Source organism: Aquarana catesbeiana, linkage group LG07, assembly GCF_042186555.1.
Source record: "Aquarana catesbeiana isolate 2022-GZ linkage group LG07, ASM4218655v1, whole genome shotgun sequence".
In the NCBI taxonomy this organism is placed as follows: Eukaryota; Metazoa; Chordata; class Amphibia; order Anura; family Ranidae; genus Aquarana; species Aquarana catesbeiana.
The window spans coordinates 271,485,144-271,505,616 of NC_133330.1; the positions used below are offsets into that span (position 1 = coordinate 271,485,144).

The window sequence follows — 20,473 nt, forward strand, 5'->3', positions numbered from 1 at the left end:
GTTTATTCATGTTCGTGTCCCATAGACTTTAACGGTGTTCGCGTGTTCGAACAAATTTTTTGCCTGTTCGCATGTTCTGCTGCGAATCGAACCAGGGGGGGTGTTCGGCTCATCCCTACTCACCAGTGAAAAAGTTAGTGCAAGGGAAAAGAGATCTGCAACCTACATGTGATAACGCCACATGGGAGCAGCAGAAAAAGGACAAACTGCTCGGAACCCGACAGGTAGATGGTGTGGGATCTTCAGGCGAGCATCGGGAAACAGGATGGTGGCTGGCTAGGTACCTTTTCTCCCAGCACATACTGTAGATGGTGTGGGGTGGTGAGAGAGATGTGTGGAGAGCGGGAGAGCAGGGTGCCGTGACGCAATCGTTTTCACAGGCAGGAAGCCACAGACAGTAATGATAACTAAGAATAACCCTATCCCATTTACCTTTAAAAAAAATACCTCAAAAAAAGTGTTTTGTTGCAGCCTTTATCTTCACCACCCTCTGTCTGTTGTATCCTATAGTCTGGGAGACTGAGTAGTGCCAAACCCACAGGTAACAACCAACTCTCTCAAAGCTGCTATAATAAGCTGTATTGTTGATTTGCCATTGTGCTGTCCACTCTGGAAGAATTTATATCCTTCTGCAGCCAATTTTATTTTAGGCACAAAGAGGTTCTTTAACGCAGTGAGAGCCATATCAAAAGTGTCATCATCTGCTGGTAGGGCAGTAAATAAGGAAAGCACACTTTTTAGCAGTAAGTCCTCCTGATTAGCAGCAAGTATGTAATTCTCAAACATATGAATTCAAGCAATAAAAGACATCGTAGACTCAACAGGGGTGAAAGGAAAGGTGCAGGTTGCTGTAGAGAGAGACATCCTTGTTGCCAATCTTGTGTCCTGTAGCTTGGAAAGCAGAATTATTCACTTGCTGACTGTGCACTGTAGTTTTACTCCTATAGAGCAGGCCGGCTGTGCAGAATCACGTATATATACATGATTCTGCATTTCCGGGTAGAGGGGCGTGTCTGCACCCACCTTGCTGTGCTGTCACTGGCTCCAGCACATGGCGATCAGCGGCTTCCAGCCAATGATTTATAGCCGAAATCTCTCTGCCGATCGTCAGAGCGACTGACAGGAGAAAGGTTTGTGTATGTAAACATCACAAAGCTCTCTTCTGACAACAGCGACGTGCTGGTTTTTGTTGAATAAAAACTGGCACATCTTAGTAAAATCAGCACACATTACACATAATAAATATTGTTACACACACATTTACCCCTTTGATTGCCCCAGATGTCAACCCCTTCACAGCCAGTGTAATTAGCACAGTGTCAGTGTATATTATTAGCACTGATCGCTGTATTAGTGTCACTGGAGATGTAAGTGGTAGTTAGTCAGTTCTCACAAAGTGTCAGATTGCCCGCCGTCCCGCTATAAGTCACTGATCACTGCCATTACTAGTATATATATTAAAAAAACAGTATATATCTAATAGTTTGTAGAAGATTTACTGTAACTTTCACGCAAACCAATCAATATACTGTACACTTACTGGGATTTGTTTTTTTTCTACTAAAGACATGTAGCAGAATATATTTTGGCCTGAATGTATTAAGAAATGTGATTTTTATAATTTTTTTAATTGAATATGTTTTAAAACAGAAAGTAACAAAAATATATATTTCTTTCAAAATGTATGCTATTTTTTCATTTGTAGCGCAAAAAATAAAAATCCAGTGGTGATCAAATACCACCAAAAGAAAGATTTATTTGTGGGAAAAAGATATAAATTTTGTTTGCGTACAGTATTGCATGACCGCGCAATCACCAGTTAAAACAGTGCAGTGCCGAATAGCAAAAAATTACCTGGTAAAACCATCTGGAGCTTAACCGCTTCAGCCCGGGAAGATTTTACCCCCTTCCTGACCAGAGCACATTTTACAATTTGGCACTGTGTTGCTGTAACTGACAATTGCACGATCGTGCGACACGGTACCCAAACAAAATTGACGTCCTTTTTTCCCCACAAATAGAGCTTTTTTGGTGGTATTTGATCACCTCTGCGGTTTTTATTTTTTGCACTATAAACAAAAAAAGAGCGACAATTTTGGAAAAGAAAGCATTTTTTTTAAACTTTTTGCTATAATAAATACCCCCCCCTCCAAAAAAAATCTTCCTCAGTTTAGGCCAATATATATTCTTCTACATATTTTTGGGGGAAAAAAATCACAATAAGCCTATATTGAGTGGTTTGCGCAAAAGTTATAGCGTCTACAAAATAGGGGATAGATTTATGGCATTTTTATTATTATCTTTTTTTTATTTTTTACTAGTAGTTGCGGTGATCTGCGATATTTAGTGGGACTGCGACATTGCGGCAGACAGACCAGACACCTAACTGACATTTTTTACACTTTTTTTGGGAACTAGTGACATAATACTAGTAATCAGTGCTAAAAATATGCACTGTTATTGTACTAATGACACTGGCAGGGAAGGGGTAACATCAGGGGCAATCAAGGGGTTAAATGTGTTCCCTCACTGTGTGTTCTAACTGTATAGGGGATGGGCTGCCTGGTGAAACACACAGATCCGTCTTCCTGCGTAGCAGAAAGACATGATCTGTGTGATTTCCCCCGTCAGAACGGAGATTTACCTTGTTTACACAGGCAGATCCCCGTTCTGTCACTGCAGGGAATGATCACAGGTGGCCGGAGAACATCGAGTCTGCCCCACCCGCTGATTGGCTCCCCCACTGGCCAGTGGGTGCGCGCCCACAAACGAGAGTTCCCGAGCTGACATAGAATGGCGGCGATTCACAAGAACGACCTAACCTGCCACCGTACAGTAGTTAACTATCCTGGAAATGATTTTTAAAGAGAACTGATCAGGGATAGGGATGAGCTTGGGTTTAGTTGAACCCAGAAGTTAGCTGTCATTGCTGGGCAATGAGCTGTGTACATGTATAGATTCATGACATCATTGACCCAATGATGGACATGGTCAATGATGTCACAAACATCACCGTATCTGTGTACATCAACTATGGAAAGAAAATCTCCTGCCCACAGCTTGTTGGTCCAGCATTGACAGCTAATTACCTGGGTCACACCGAACCCAGGAGTCGTGGCAGAAATACCAGGGATGGGTGTAGAAGGAGACAGCTGAAGATACAGGGCCACCTCACTGAAAAGGCTGTATTTCGGGGCCAGCTAGCAGGGTGCCCACCACAGTGACTGGGGTTTAAGATGAAGCTATGTGTTTTTGTGCTCTCATCTGGCAACCTGTACTCCAGGACCAATGAAGAAGGAACCCCCAGCTGGTGATGGTATTGTGCCCCGTCACTGCTGTCCCATCAGATGCTCTCTCCGAGAGCTGGGAACAGTAGAATTAACATTCTTTGGGTGTTTTTTTAGGAGTACTGGGAATTGCGGGAGCTCACTGGATTACAGGAAGAGAAAGTAAATGGGTTTGTACCCACTGCTAAAGAAAGTGGATAAAGATGGACGCTGCAACATTATCAGCACTAAGCTCAGGTAGGAGAAGGTCTTACTGCCTGACACTCCATGATAGATGACACTGAACCAATATAACAATTAAAAGGGGATATTCTGTTTTTTACGGATACACTAATGCAGGGCCGTCTTTAATATTGATTGGACCCAGGGTAAAAACTTTGTTTTGCTCTGATACATACAATAAATAGCAGCTAGACTCAAAATCAGTTTACTGAATCAGATCAGGCAGCTATTGCGATTGGTTGCCAGAGGTTACAGTGTATCATCACCACTCGCTGACTGGTTGCTAGAGGTTACAGCACACATTACGGCTCACTGATTAGTTGCTAGAGGTTACAGCACATGATTTCTGCTTGTTGATTGGTTGCTAGAGATTACTGTGGATATGACCTCAGGGGGGCATGATATACATATCAATGCCTCTGGTTGCCGCTATTTACATATAAATGCCAGTAATTTACATGTAAACACAGGGTCTGCAGGTGAGTCATCTGTACACAACAATAGGGCAGAGCTGGGCAGCATTAGTAGCAGGACTTCACACTGAGATATTGGGACACAGCATGGGACTAAAACCTCAAGGGACGAGGGAATTTAAACCAGGATAGTTAGCAAGTATGAGGCAGCTGCTTTGGGCCCCACAACAATGACAGGGCCCAGGGCAGCTGCCCCTTTTACCCTGCAGAAATGATGCTATTTAAGGTTTAAAAATATGAAAGTATTAAAATATTTAATAAAACTTTAATTCTAGTGGTAAAGGTCTTTAAAGACATTACCTCACCTGCTGATATTTAATTCCATTAAGCCAAAGTCACTATAAAATGTATTTTCTGCATTTAGAAAAAGTGCTGTAAAGTAAGTATAAATGTTTAGACCTCCTAAGATTATTTTTAATGCTACTTAAGCTATTTCAAAGGGTCAACACCTTTTCATTTTAAATTGCATTTGATTTCATATTTTTTTCAAGCATTATTCTAGTTTTCTATAGTTTTTTTACAGACACCTAAATACATATTAAGATCGTTTCTATAAAAAGAAAGAGTGGTAATACATTTAGTCTGCATTTCCCTGTAAAATCAGGAGATTTGGGCAAAATTTCACAGTTTTGACAAATTCCAATAGGATCAATGGGGAATGCAAATTTAAGATGATGTTTGGTGGTTCTAAAGGGTGAAATGGGTTCTAAATGGTTCTTTCAACTAACAGGCAGTGAGGAAGCATCAGAACACAGATTAAGTACAGAAAAAAGTAATGTAAAATAGTTAGATTTGGCCTAAGCAGTTCAATAAAAAAAAAAAAGTTTCCAATGCGGTGACATTTTGTCCACATTGAAATTTCTTATTTTCAGCAAAATAATTTTCACAAAAATCATAACCTATTGCCCTATCTACACTATAAGGCTTCATGCACAGAGGGTGTTTGCTCTCCTATATAAATTTCCTCCTTTCCTGCTGGCTGCAGCGTTTGACGTAATAAATGCTTGATGGGTGTAAACACGTCTAGATGCTTTTAGTTGTGTCAAGCATTGGGCGTTAATTCATTTAATTGGTCAGAATAATAATTTAATAATTAAAAGGCTCTTAGAATGGCGCTCATGCCAAGTGAAAAATTGTGTTCACGATGCAGTAGGGCAGCTGTTGGACACAGGACTCGAAAGATAGCCACAATAACTATAGGAACGTTGCCTACTGTAGTGATTTCCAGATCTCATGGGGATCCCACCATCCTTAGTATAAGCTGTAAACATATTACATTCCGGCAAGGATAAGCCCTAAATCCAGAAGAGTCCACTGTAAACTATAGCTGATGTTGCTAGCTTGGCTCTTTAAATGAACACTTATTCCTCAACTGATATCCAGTCCCTTTCTTGGGACACACAGCAGCAAAATTACAAATGCCATGATGGAAAGTCTTATGCCAACCCTGCTCCATATGAGTACAGTTCGATGCACTCGGTTTTCCAACACGTTTGACTGATAAATAGCACAATTAGGTAATATTTTATGGATTAGTCTTATTTTGCGTGCTGTTTTTCTAACTCTCAAAGTTAATTGGCTTCAGGTGTTACCATGGTGATCCATTTATTGTATGTACTATTTTAATTTCCCATAGAAGCCAGATTCTCAGAAATGCTAATGGAATTTAAATAAATTTGCTATGCCTTTATATAAAACACTGTAATAGTAGCATAGGAATTCTCATTGGTAAAATACAAGTGAAGCAACACGTTAATTCATACGGAACGCAAGGAGCAGAGGATTCTTAAGAAGTCATATAGCAAAAGCTAAAAAGCTGCAAGGGCTGGATTAAAGCAACCTTATCTGACATTGTGCCTAACTCTTCACTGAATCCAAAATCGCTAATTAGGTTTTCAAGGTTTATCTTGCTATCCCCTTGCCGCCCCGGCTTTAACTGCTTTCCATCGTCAGGAAAATTATCCAATATTATGCTCATGGCATGTCTTGTATATGTTTTATTATTAAAGTAATTAAATATAATACAAGGGACAAACTGAGACATTGGTGCACAAAAATATGGTAGGCGATGATGTTAAACAGCAGAGTTTCAGAAAGGACTCTGCCATACATTCCCTCTCTTTATTGCTGCTTTCCCCAAGAGTAGCTATGAATTAAAATGGATTTTTTTTTTTGGATATGGGCCTTCACAGGTTTATACTTTGTCATGACATTTAAAATTTAAAACGTAAGTAAAACAAGACTATTTACTATGAGTCTAAGACCCCTTTCACACTGAGCCGCCCGGGCGTCGGCTTTACCGTCGTTTTAGCTGCGTTATTCGGCCACTAGCGGGGTGGTTTTAACCCCCCCTAGCGTCCGAAAAGAGGTTAAATCCGCCCGCAAAACGCCGCTGTAGCAGCGGTATAGCAGCACTGCCCCATTATTTTCAATGGGAAGGAGCAGTGGAGGAGCGGTGTATTCACAGTTCCTACACCGCTGGAAAGAAGCTGCTGGCAGGACTATTTGTGAGGCCCTGCCAGTGCAGTGCCCCGGTGTGAAAGCACTCAGGCTTTAACACTGGGTTTGCAGCTGAGGCTTTTTTCAGGCGCTTTACAGGCGCTATTTTTAGCGCTGTAGCGCCTGAAAAATGCCTCAGTGTGAAAGGGGTCTAAAGGCCGAAGCCCCCAGCCCCCCCATACTTACCTGAGCCTGATCTTGCATGCGGGGAGGTAGTGCGGGCGGGCCCAAGCTGTGCTCTATGTGTCTGTGGACACACACATAGCGACTCACTATGGGGGCACTCAGCGAGGGGGGGGAGCCAGAAGCACTGGTGGGGGACCAGAGAAGAGGAGGATCGGGGCTGGTCTGTGCAAAATCATTACACACAGCAGGAATGTATGACAAGTTTGTTATTTAAAATTAAAAATCATGGGTTTACAACAATTTTAAATGGTCACCGGCTCTGTGCTCTGCCCCTCCAGTGCAGTGTTGCTAACCTACCAGATTGGACTTTACTGACACGACACCCAAAATTTACTGGCACAGCCACGTTGTTACTGGCATTTTCAAAAGTTACAAAATGACAGTTGTAAGTGCAAATTTCAGTTTTCTCTCACAGTGACAGTCTCTCTCCACTCCAGTCCTGTGCCTGGCTTGCCTTTCTCCTGTCCTGCAGACCCGCACACGAGATTCCAGCTGCCCTGCTCCGCTCCCTTCCACCATGACCTCACATGACATGCTCAGGCACCACCCCTGCCAGAAGTGCCCCCAAAACATCATGTAGCAGGCACTCGGATGGCCTTGGCTGGCTCCAGACTGGAACTGTGCATGCGCAGTTCCAAGCCGAGCATCAAAGCAATATTTTTTACTGGCAGCCTTTTCCTGTCACTGGCATTTACTGGCAGGAGAAAAGTGCCCATTTTTTACTGGCTGCCAGTAAAAATACTGACGGTTGGCAACACTGCTCCAGTGCTCCTCAGAGTGCTGAGCTGTGGAGAGGATTGGAGCTGCTGGCTCAGGCTCTTAGCGGTGAGACTGAGACAACTACTGGTCGAGGCATCTGGGCAGATCCCAATTTTATTGTCGGAATTCCTGCAGAGCCTGGGCCGCCTCTGTGACATCAGCAGGCTTTAGCCCACTGTCTGCTGAATCTGGGTAACAGAAGTGCAGAACTATGTGCACTCCTGTGACCCACAGGAGAAGTATGGACAAATCAGCTTTAACCATTCTTCTCCTATAAGACCACTGACATTTTTTTTCTTGCTATCACTGTCCTGTAGAAAATCTCTTCTAATTCTGGGTTCAGACCTTGCCTGTTGGGAGTGCGTGCAAAACAACACTCTTTCACAAAACGCAGAGAATCGTACTGCTAAATGATATATATCTATATCTCAGATGCAGGATAGCATGGGCCTTCTGCTCCTCTCCTTGCCATGTCTTGATTCTTTGGTGCCCACCCAGGGGATTTTCTGTACATCTAGTCATACTTCGGTAAGAAAGGGTCTGGATTTTTTTATCTTGATTCATTTGTATGTAATGTATGTCGCAACATGCTATTAATGTTTATATATTTTTTATTTAGTCATCACTGCAGTTCTCCTCTATATGTCCTGGGGAAGCAATAGAGAAACATGTTGACTGATGAGGATCATCTGCAGGAGACTATTGTTGTTGTTGTGGTTAATAAGAAACTTGAGAATAATGCTGCCAGTGGTTGTTGTAGTAGATGAGTGCAGTGAAGAAGCATGTAATATGTACGGAGATGTTTTTATGACCTAATTTCAGTCTCAAGTGTTTTTATATAACTTTTGTAATACATTTTATATGATACCATGTGTACACCTTTCTGTGCCAGTAAAGTCCTATTTCTTATCTGTGATTTTGATGGTTACCGAAAAAGAAAAAAAGCTAAAAAGGATTGGCTTTATATATACGCTATATTGTCAAAAGTATTGGGACACCTGCCATTACACACACACACATGAACTTTAATAGCATCCCAGTCTTAGTCCGTAGGGTTCAATATTGGGTTGGCCCACCCTTTGCAGCTATAACAGTTTCAACTCTTCTGGGAAGGCTCTCCAAAAGGTTTAGGAGTGTGTCTATGGGAATGTTTGACCATTCTTCCAGAAGTGCATTTGTGAGGTCAGACACTGATATTGGACGAGAAGGCCTGTCTCGCAGTCTCCGCCCTAATTCATCCCAAAGGTGTTCTATCGGGTTGATGTCAGGACTCTGTGCAGGCCAATCAAGTTCCTCCACCCCATACTCACTCATCCATATCTTTATGGACCTTGCTTTGTCTTTTTGCAAGAGCTTTCTGCCATGTCTTCTCTCCACCCCCTCCTGTAGTTTTCTTTTGGCAGTCTGTAGTTGGTGGGGCCTGCTGGGTCCCTCCCGCAACTCTGCTCACTGCACAGGCACGTGCTTGTGTGCAGCACGATGATGCCACTGCTACTTTTACATAATAATATCTGGGTTGGCAAAGGGAAGAAATTATTTTTTTTGTGCCCTCTTTTTAGCATAAACAAACTAACTAAACTTGCTGTCTCCCCATTGTACATAAATAGATGGACAACAGCCTTCCCAGGCCGCGAGGGCATTTTAGAACTTCCTTGTTTTTTAATGCTCTAGTGTGTGCACTAGCAAAACACAGTGATTGCACTGTCTGTTTACCAGTGCAAAAACAGGGTACAGAGCCAATGAGAGTCACATGATTGCTGTCAGCTCCTCAGTGATCCACGGACCTGCCAGTGGGCGTGTCCAGTGCCAGGGCGTTACGGCAGAACCAGAAGTGATGTTGCTGCCAAGCTTCTGTGTTTCCATTGGCAATCAGACTCAGCAGCAAACTTCACTTCTCTCCCTTTCCCCATCCAAGAGCAGGGATTTTGCGGGGCTTCGCACTGACCACAGAAGATATCGGCACACTGTGCTCTTGCACAGCTGGCTTGTATCTTTGGCGTGATGACACAAGACGTAAACTGACCATGGTAGCTTGGATCGACTGTCATACTACTGTAGTCAGTTTACTTGTAAGAGGAGCAGCACAGGCAGGATCAACCAGGTATATTAGAGCATCGGCAGCATGAAATGCAGTGCAAGCATAAGAGATCACATTTATTCAATCTAAAGAGACGGTGACATTTTTTTAATTTTTTACTTTACAAACACTTTAAATCTTCTCTACTCTATCCAAAACTGTGTTTGATTAAGCACACACTTTACTTCTCATGATTTAATTATATTCTTCTAAGGAGACATCATTGTAAGTTATAAAGAGTTTATTTTATTGTGTAATGCTATATGTATTTTTAAAATACGTTCTGAAAAGCTGATTTAGCTCCCTAGAATACTAGACTAAAAATAATTATGAATAACCCCTCTTGACCCTATTGTGACTTACATTTCTTCCATTGTGTTTCCTGCAGACAGATGTGTTCAGATGGTACTAAAGATGCTTGGATTAAGCTCCTGTTCAACCAGTGCCCACACGCTGACGGAGCTTGACCCCTCCAGCCCGTTAGGAATACCTTCCTTGGATGCTGACACCCATAGGTATGTCCTGGCACTGCCAGAGGCAGAGACTTGGCGCAAGCACCGGTTGGGTTTGACACAGGCTACCCACTCTTGCAACCTTTTGGAACCAGACACCATTTCGGAGACTTTGGTGTCCCGCACAGCAAGCTACGATGCATTATATGATCTCAGAGCAAGGGAGGCGGAGACTAACTTCCCTTTCGAAGGGAACAGCATGTTTGAGGTGGCTACCGGAGGGGACTCAGAATTTCCCTTGAGCCCTCATGTCATTAAAAGGAGAAGAGGAGGCCTCATCGAGCAGAAGGACATCATAAAAGCCCACCAGGCACATAAGATGCAGAGCACGCCCCAGGCACGGCGGAAAGAGTGGGAGTAAGTACAAATCACATGTGTGGGAGGAAATTGGAATTTACCATTCCTTCCTTAGAAAGTAATGACAGAGTATGGTAACTTAATTGATTCTCCTAGTGCCAGTTTCTCTGTGTATTTCTGTAGTGCTGTTACAATGATTGAATTAGCATTTTTAAAGATATAATTTACCTTTTCCTGAATGGTGCTAAAAGGAAAACTACACACAAGAAAAGTAGTAAAATAATTTCATTAAAAACATTTAGCCCACTCATTTTAGTACACTTCTGTTTTTGCACCTGCTGCTGAGGACAGATATATAGCACTTTAAGTGGGAATTAAGCTATGTCTGTTCTTCTGCATTAGTGTGCATTTTGTGTGCATTTCAACCTGTGTTGTGTTAAGCTAGGCCATTCAAATGAATGGGCTGGCAATTCACCAGATTGGACCAAAATCAGACATGCACGATTTTTTTGATGCAGCACATCAGTGTTACTATGCATTGTTGTTTTTGTATAGCATTTGTGTTCAGAGTGTGTTAAATTAATGCACTAGTGTTCCATTGACAATGAATGGCAACACAGCATGGACACTCTTTGTAAGTGTTGTAGACAATCTTTTCTCTCACATGAAAAATGTTGGTGTGTGCTACAGATTCATGTACCTGACACATGTAGGAGGGTGGCACTGAGGCTGGGGTGTCCAAATCATGGATACTCTGTCCTCAGTGTATGTATATCCCCTTGCTGGCTAGAATATTGACAGCTTTGCAGCCTACAGCATCATGGCAATAGATGACAGATCTATGGCCTTATTCAGCTGCCGGCTGTGAGATTTACAGGCCGACAGCTGGCCGTATGTGGCCATACTTGGACAATTATGTCAGTCAGCATGCCTACCCGCTTTTTTTTACTTTCAGCTGTCAGCCAGGAGATTGCTGAATAGATCCGGGGATCCTAGCGTCTTAGCAACCCACAAGCCCTGTGCAGGAATCATTTCCATAATGACAACTGCCCAGCACATATAGCCAACTCTGACCACTAGTGTCTCTCAGTACTCAGAGTTGATCTTAAAGTGTTACTAAACCCACAACAGTAAAGTCAGTGTGTATATGCAGTAAAGCATGCTTGTTATACTCACTGTGGAACCAAAGGGGTAATCCTCTGCATTGTGTAAAAAGGCTGTTTGATCATCTCCTTCTTCCACTGACTCCAATATATTTTCTGATATTTACAGGGCCAGGGTACAGGCTGCACATGCCCAGTCTGGTGTGTATTGCTAGGGAGTTTTTTTTCCTTGGGAGAGTGCATGTGATCAGCACAGGGCCAATAAGCACTGTCCAGACAAAGGTTCAGAGCTCCTGCATTCTCATAGGATAATCGTGGGAGAATGAAAACTCCTCCTACAAGCTTTAACCAGACACTCATAGAAGTCACAAGACTTTTCTAACTGCTGATGAAAAAAAGGTATTTTGCCGTTTATATATATATATATATATATATATATATATATATATATATATATATTTTAACAACCAGGATTGCTTTATTGAAAGATAAAATAATAGAACATACAGAAAGAAAAACTGAAACAACCAACTCGACGTGGTAGTACAAAGAACAGGTTGTACATCAATTGTAGTTGACAATAAATTAAAATAAAATAAGAAAAGGGGGAACAAATAAAACCGTTCAGCAACTATAATGCCCTGTACAAAGAATAGAATTTTCCAACAACAAATGTTCGATGGGAGCTTGTTGTCGGAAATTCCGACCGTGTGTAGGCTCCATTGGACAATTTCCCTTGGAATTTCCGACAAACAATATTTGAGATCAAACAAACAAAATCCGTTGTCGGAAATTCCGATCGTGTGTACACAATTCCGACGCACAAAATTCCATGCATGCTCAGAATCAAGCAGCATCCACAATAGAGCCAGCTCAGGAGACATGGAAACTGACAGTTTTGAATCTGTTACAGCCATAGTTTATAAAAGTTGTAGCAGTAAGAACTACCTAAAACTGGTGCATGTTTCAGTACTGGTACCAAAACTGGCACAAAGCTTCCATGAATAAGGCACATACCTCCTGAAAACTGAATTGCTCTGCCTTGAGGAAGGGGGTAAACTGCTGATGGTATGAAGTGCAGGAGCATCTGCAATATCTGCAATAAACTTGCCAAATCTTAGGCTGTTCTGACAGGTAAAGCTTCAACATTTCCTGACTGTGGCAAAGCCTGCCCACCCCTTACTGCCTTTTGTGCATTCCCATTGGCAAACAAGGCTGCCTATTATAGTGATAGATCAAAATGTTGAAAATTGAAAAAGTTTACTTTTTAGGCACCAATTATAGAAAAATAAACAATAATTTTATTCACAATTTAAAGGCTTCAGCCCCGGAAGATTTTACTCCCTTCCTGACCAGAGCAATTTTTGCGATTCGGCACTGCGTCACTTTAACTGACAATTGCGCGGTCGTGCGACATTGCACCCAAACAAAATTGACGTCCTTTTTCCCCCACAAATTGAGCTTTCTTTTGGTGGTATTTGATCACCTCGGCGGTTTTTATTTTTTTGCGCTATAACCAAAAAAAGAGTGACCATTTTGAAGAAAAAAACAATATTTTTTTTCCTTTTTGCTATAATAAATATCCCCCAAAAATATATAAAAAAAACAATTTTTTTCTTCAGTTTAGGCCGATATGTATTCTTCTACATATTTTTGTTTAAAAAAAATCGCAATAAGCATATATTGATTGGTTTGTGCAAAAGTTATAGCGTCTACAAAAATAGGGGACAGTTTTATGGCATTTTTATTATTAAATTTTTTTTTTACTAGTAATGGTGGTGATCTGTGATTTTCATCGGGACTGCAACATTACGGCGGACACATCGGACAATTTTGACACATTTTTGGGACCATTGGCATTAATACAGCCATCAGTGCTATAAAAATGCATTGATTACTGTAAAAATGTCACAGGCAGTGAAGGGGTTATCACTAGGGGGCGATCAAGGGGTTAATTGTGTTCCCTGTTTGTGTTTCTAACTGAAGGGGGGAGGGGACTGTGTAGGGGAAGAGATAGATCGCTGTTCATACTGTGTATGAACAGACGATCTGTCACTTCTCCCCTCAGAGAACCAGAAACTGTGTGTTTACACACTCAGATCTCGGATCTCCATGTGTCAGCAGCGATCTCGGTGATCGTGACCGCAGGCACTCGCATCGGCTCGGAGGGTGTGCAGCGGTTGCTCCCCTAGTGGCCACAGGGCGAAGCGACGTAACATAACGTACCATTCTGCCGCAGTACAACTGCGGCGGCTGGTTGGCAAGTGGTTAATACATAATTCATTAAAACAAGAAGAAAAAACAAATATATAAAAACTGCAGATAGGCTACAGTGGCTACTAAAGCCTCCAAAATCTGGCACAAAGATGTCAACACACGTCACATCGAGCGTGTGTGACTAAACTGTATTGTAGCAATATTTTAAGCTCTACATGTTTCGCGAGAATCACTTCTTCAGGAGCTAATGTCATTTCTGAGGAGAGAAAGACCATAATTAGGTTTTTACACAATATGCGATATAACATAGTATATCTAGAAATTTAGCCTTTCACGGTGTGTGTGTGACACCAGAACCGCCTAACCAAGAAAACCGAGCCGTAACCGCATGCAAGGTGAGCAGCAAGTCAGATGTGGGGGCGTGCCAGATAGTTCAAAGGTAAGAATGTAGTATCCAAAAAACATAAATATCTGTTTGATAGATATGGGATATAACAGAAAAGAAGGCAAAATACACCTGAGCTGTGTAAGACAAGAAAAATGGAATGTGTGCAAATAAGCACCAATGGCGCGTTCACACAATCGGGATTTGGTCGGAAAAAGATAGCTCAAGCTCACCTTTCATACACACGGTCACACAAAAGTTCGCTGAACTTTCGACCGTCAAGAACGTGGTGACGTACAACACTACCACGAGCTGAGAAAATGAAGTTCAATGCTTCTGAGCATGCGTCGAATTGTTTCCAAGCATGTATAGGAATTTTGCGCGTCGAAATTGCTACAGACGATCGCATTTTCGGATAGGAACTTTTTCAGATCGAAAAATTGAGAACATGCTCTCAGTGTTTTGCTGGCTGGAATTCGGACAGCAAAAGTCAGATAGCATACACACACGGTGGCATTTTCCGACCAAAAGCTCTCATCGGTCTTTTGCTGTCCGAATTTCCGATCGTGTGTACACGGCAAAATGGCAGGCAAGACGCCCATCCACCTGCTAGTTATACAAGGTAATGTTTCAGGTAATGTCCAGACATGCATTTAACTTCAGCTGCCTCTATTTCTGGATTTACTGATCACTTTGGTGTGCACTTTCCATGGAAATAAACCTCTACCGGGCATATAGCTATGTGTTATGAGGCACCCAAGAAAACAAAAATATTAAGGTTCCCTCTACCACCCTAATCTCAATCACAAAGGAAATTTGTCTTGTGATACAGAAGACCATTGCTTGTATAGGTTCTCAAACTGTATACATTCATTTTAAACATATTTAGATTGTTATGCCTTTTAAGTATATGTAAACCCAACCCCTAATATCTCCTATAAGCTTTAACATGTCAATGTTATTTCAAAAGTCATTTTTAATATTTTAATTCTGTAGTTTTCTTATAGCAACAGATACTTATGCCTTACACAAATATCCTCCGCCTGTTCATGTGAAAGAAGTCACATCACATAACTGACCTCCTCCCACTAACATCCTCTGTTGGTCTTAATCATAGATTAAGCTTTGATAAAGTCCAACAGAGGGTGAAATGCAATAGTGGGAGGAGAGCAGGTGAGTGATGTAACTTATTTGAAATCAACTATTAAGTGAAGGATGTTGGAGTCGGGGTATGCACCTTTTTTTTAAAGTATATTTTGTTTGGTGAGGACTGAGCTGTGACAGAGCCGGCACCTGGAGGTAGAGAGAAGGGATTGCAGAGAACTTAGAGCTGAGCGTTCAGAGATGGTGTATGGTTGAATTGACTGGTTTTGTGACGAGTTTATTTTAACCTGTAACTAAATAAAAGTATACACAGACAAAAGAAATCCAAGAATCTAAATACTCTTCCATATAATGCAACCATTTAGTTTTAGGCTTAGTCATCTCTTAAAGTGATACCAAACTCTTGTTAAAAAAAATTATTTTGGTATGTATTCTTAACTCTAAAAATTACCTCATATTGCTCAAAGCCTCATCCAAATCGAAATTCCTTTATTTTTTTTGCTGCTGTCACCCGACTTCCTGAGAGGATGGCTACATTCATTCTCCATGGTCCCACTGTATGTAGGAACATAGCCACCTTCCTTTGCTTGCTCCATGATGAACTAAGGGCTATAGCAGTGGTTTCCAGTCTTTGAGTACCACCAACAGTTCATGTTTTCATGGCTTCCTTTTTGCACAGGTACTTTATATCAATGTCAATGGCTTGGTAGTTTTCTAAAGCTTTTTTATCTAAGTGAAATCCACAAAACATGGCTTGTTGTTTTACTTACCTGAGCCCTGGAACCTGACCCGGCGGGGACGCACTGTCTCTCTGCAGGGGGTTCTTGGCTCTTGATTGGATAGATTGATAGCAGCCATTGGCTCACGCTGCTGTCAATCAAATCCAATAACGCGGGTGCCAGGGGGGAGGGGCCGAGTCATACATTCGGCGTCTATGGACGCCGAATGCTGGACTCGGGAGCGTGCCCGCAAAGTAACTCCCTCAGGGGAGCGCTTCTCCTATGGGGTTATCTGATGTGGGGAGGAGCCGCGAGAGCCGTCAGTGGACCCCAGAAGACCAGGTTCGGGGCCACTGGAGGTAAGTATGATATGTTTGTTTAAAAAAAAAAAAACATGAACCCTTACAATCACTTTAAGCATTCTCCCAGCTTCAACGTGAAAGTGATGTGGCAACTCCATAGCTCCTGATGACTTTCACAGAGCCAACAGTGTGGTGCCTTACCCTCCTTCCGTGATTCCTGCCCTCTCCTGTTCTTACCAAAGGCCACAACCGCCGTCTAGGGGAGGGATAGCGCTGTAGAACCAAGGCAAATCCATGCCTCGATCTAACATGCAAACATTGAAACCAGAAGTGATGACACTTCCAGTTTCAGATGCATTATTTCCTGTCCAGTGCTGCCAAGGGACACATCCAACCAAGCTGATTTGTGGTTGGTTAGATGGTGTGAAGGGCAGAGGAGACATTGCAGTCTATTAGACCCCTAATGTCTCCATAAAGAGTACCTGTCAAACCCCTCTCTTGTCTTGCGTACACAGGGTCACACAAAGTTGTCGGAAAATCCGATCATTCTAAACGCGGTGACGTAAAACACGTACGTCGGGACTATAAACGGGGCAGTGGCCAATAGTTTTCATCTCTTTATTTATTCTGAGCATGCGTGGCACTTTGTCCGTCGGCTTTGTGTACACACGATCGGAATTTCCAACAACGGATTTTGTTGTCGGAAAATTTTATATCCTGCTCTCAAACTTTGTGTGTCGGAAAATCCAATGGAAAATGTGTGATGGAGCCTACACACGGTCGGAATTTCCGACAACAAGGTCCTATCGCACATTTTCCGTTGGAAAATCCGACCGTGTGTACGGGGCATTACACATTTGATGGTCTTGTTCTCTAATACAACCTTTCTGGAAAGAGGTACACCGACTTATTACTCAAATCACAACCCTGGCGATTGAATTCTTCCCGGTCCAACTACTCTTACACCATGCTTCAACCTCAAGTTCAGCATACTATAGATCCTTGGCATTATACTTGGTCAACACAGCCAAGATGTGCATCCCCGCTTACTGGCGATCACCCAGCCCCCCAACTATATTAGACTGCCTCAAACGCATAAATAAGATCGCCGAGATGGAGGATCTTGTTCAGATAGCAAAATAGACACCCACCAAATTTAGGAACACTTGGTCATGCTGGCATCACTTCAGGACATCCGATAAATACACCCAGCTGATGACCTAATCTTCTACAGAGAAGCGCATTCTTTGGTCGGAGAAGGAGGTTGGGGTCCCCCCACCCCATCACCCTTTTTATCACCCCCCCAGCCTGTACTATTCCTTCCCTCACCCTCCCACATTCCCCTCCCCCGGACGTATGATACTAGCCATTTTGCACTGAGAACTTTCTTTTCTTTTGTTTCAGTATTTACAATATTTTTCATGTGCTAGTATGATACTAGCCCTCATGCTTAATTTATATTTTTAAATATATTATTTTATTATTTTTTCACTCACCTCTCTATACATTTGAACTAGCCCCTTCCCCTTCCTCCCTTCCCCTTTTTATCACAGCGCAATCACCACTCACTTTATTCATACCCCTCCCCCGGACGTCATTTATTGATCCTGTACCCTATTCCCTCCACCTTCCCTTTTAATTTACTAACCAATCCCCCCCACCCCTATATGACTTTATTTGCAACAACCCCCCCCCCCCCCATAAAGGCATACATCTCACTAGCACCGAATTCCCCAACCCTCACTTTGTGTTCCACCATTACCAGAATTTACTTTCGACATGCTCCTGTACTAGGCCTTACCAAAGCCCTGTCACCCGTAGAGGTTGCTAGGGGACCGTTGATCGCAACCAAAAGGGTAACTCTCAGTTCCAACACGATAGGCTGATGGTACACGACATAAATGTCTGGTTATATACTGATTTTCAATCGCTATTATGCATTACCATTTCATAACATTGGCTAATGCCATAATGGTTATTACACAGGTACCTTTTCCGATACACAAGGTTATGAACATAGGCATGTTAAAATACTTTAACAGATATAGATGTTGCATAGCTTGCATATGCTGTTGTTTTTCAAACTTAGCTCTCATTTGAAAGTAATATTATACTGCGTTTAAAATGATACAAATATTGTCTTTACCCACTCTTTTGTACCTGACGTATATCATATGTACCTTTCCAATAAAGCAATTAAAAAAAAAAAAAGTACCTGTCACCTGCCCAAAGCTATCACATAGGGTTTTTTAACCCCTTGTGATAGCAATCAAATAAAAATAAACAAAAAATAAATAAAATAAAAAACGTTTGAAAAAAAAAGAATATAATAAAATATATAAATTTAAAAAAAAAAAAAAATGACCAAAACCCCCTTTGCCCTGTACACCTGCGCCAATGCAATCCCAGAGTGCGCACACACATGTAAACCGAGATCGCCCCCAACGTGTGACATATGTGCAAACGTCAAAGTGAGAACAATAATTCTAATACAAGAGCTCCTAGTTAACTCTCAACTAATGAGCTGTAAAGGCTTTTAAACCATTACCTATGGAGATTTTTAGGCACAATAATTTTTGTTGATATCGCAGGTGCACACAATTTTAAGACATGGAATATTTGATATCTATTTACTTGATGCAAACTCATTTTAACCAAAAATGGGTATTATATTGTGTGTCTTTGCATTAAAATAAATTTTATCATATTTTTTCCTGAAAATTTGCCTTTAATAAACAGTTGCGCAAATATCACATGACATAAAAATTATCACCTTCTTTTTTTACAGGGCCTCTGCTTTCAGAAAATATATAATGTTCTGGGGGCTTTAAGTAATTTTATTGCCAAAATTAAGATTTTTACATGTATGTGGAAAATAAAAATTGCTCTGGAGCTGAACTGGTTATGGGTTATTTTTGGAGATTAAGGATCGCTTAGTATCATTTTAAGAAAAAAAAATGTCTGAATTCTGACACAAATATAGATGTATTAATATTTATGCAATCCTCCAGGTAAAATCATAAGCTCAAATACCTGTCAGGCATGCAGCTTTATAGCTCAGGGTAAAAGAAGGTTGACTTAATAAGAAACTGCCTCATTAAAAGACTGTACGATGAAGGTAATTGTACAGATGTTCTATGTAGGAGATCTCTGAACCCATTACACCTTTGTAAAGTGCAATATTAATTTTTCTGAAATAATCCCATAAGGTAGGTATGAATATGAAGCCCCTATTAAATGTTCAGACCTTTCATTTATGATACAGCTTTGTACGATTGATTCTGCAGTCTTTATCGCCCCTGTGAGGCTCAGCACGTTTGTGCGTGAAATGAGCCCTTGCCAAAATCCACTGGCTGCGCTCCAAAGTCCTAACACCCTTAGTGATATTTCTGAGTGAGCTGTTTGGGCCTTCTGGGCAGCCTGACAACGTCTACTAATCCAATGCAGTGGAAACAATGAATTACATTATCATGTGCGACTGGAGGCCTCGTTTTAACAAGTAGGGGAGGAAGAAATTACTTTGTTGCCAGTTAAGAATTTAAGTTATTTTTAAACTGTTTTTTTTTTTCTTTTTTGTTGCTCTCCCCTTCTACCAAACTCCACATTCACATTGTACTGTCTAGCATGAAAAACTGCTGATTGTTAGACATGAGGAATAGATTTATAATGAATAGATATATAATAGATAAAAATGAACATTGTAGCACTTGTGCCAGAAAATGCTGAGGACAGCTGAATTCCTAAGGGGCACATTGATGAAACAAATGTAGGTGTTGTAGTTCTTCCCTACTTTCCCCATAATAAAGCCAGCCCATTTACTGTATGTAGAGAAACCTATGTAAAAATGCTCAGCCTCTATAAACACACTGTTTACCTACTGTGTACAAGAGCATGTACACACGGGCAGACTTTTCAGCATCAAACGTCCGACGGTCTTTCCAAGGGACTTTCAACAGAGTTACGACGGACTTTTGGACGACCTGACTTGCCCACACACAAACGGACTAAAGTCCGTTCGAAAGTCCGTTGGTATGAATGCGATGACGTACGAAGGGACTAGAATAAAGGAGTTCATAGCCAGTAGCCAATAGCTGCCCTTGCGTCCTTTTTTGTCTGTCGGACTAGCATACAGACAAATGGATTTTTCGACCAGACTCGAGTCCATCAGAAAGATTTGAAACAGGTTCCAAATCTAAAGTCCGTCTGATTTTCGACAAAAAAAGTCAGCTGAAGGTCCGATGAAGCCCACACACGGTCGGGTTGTCCGACGGATTCGTTCTGTCGGACCAGTCCGGTCGAAAAGTCTGCCCGTGTGTACACGGCATAATATG

General features: G+C 41.7%; 1 protein-coding gene across 4 annotated transcripts in view; it reads left to right on the forward strand.

The window, feature by feature from the left end:
- Positions 1–20,473, forward strand: part of CACNA1E (calcium voltage-gated channel subunit alpha1 E) — a 1,300,209-nt gene that overhangs the window by 356,615 nt on the left and 923,121 nt on the right. For all 4 annotated transcript variants that reach the window (XM_073593343.1, XM_073593351.1, XM_073593342.1 and 1 more), the window contains exon 2: positions 9,892–10,372. In XM_073593343.1, coding sequence (XP_073449444.1) covers positions 9,906–10,372 — 467 coding nt within the window. In that variant the 5' untranslated portion in view covers positions 9,892–9,905. The remainder of the gene's footprint in view (positions 1–9,891; positions 10,373–20,473) is intronic.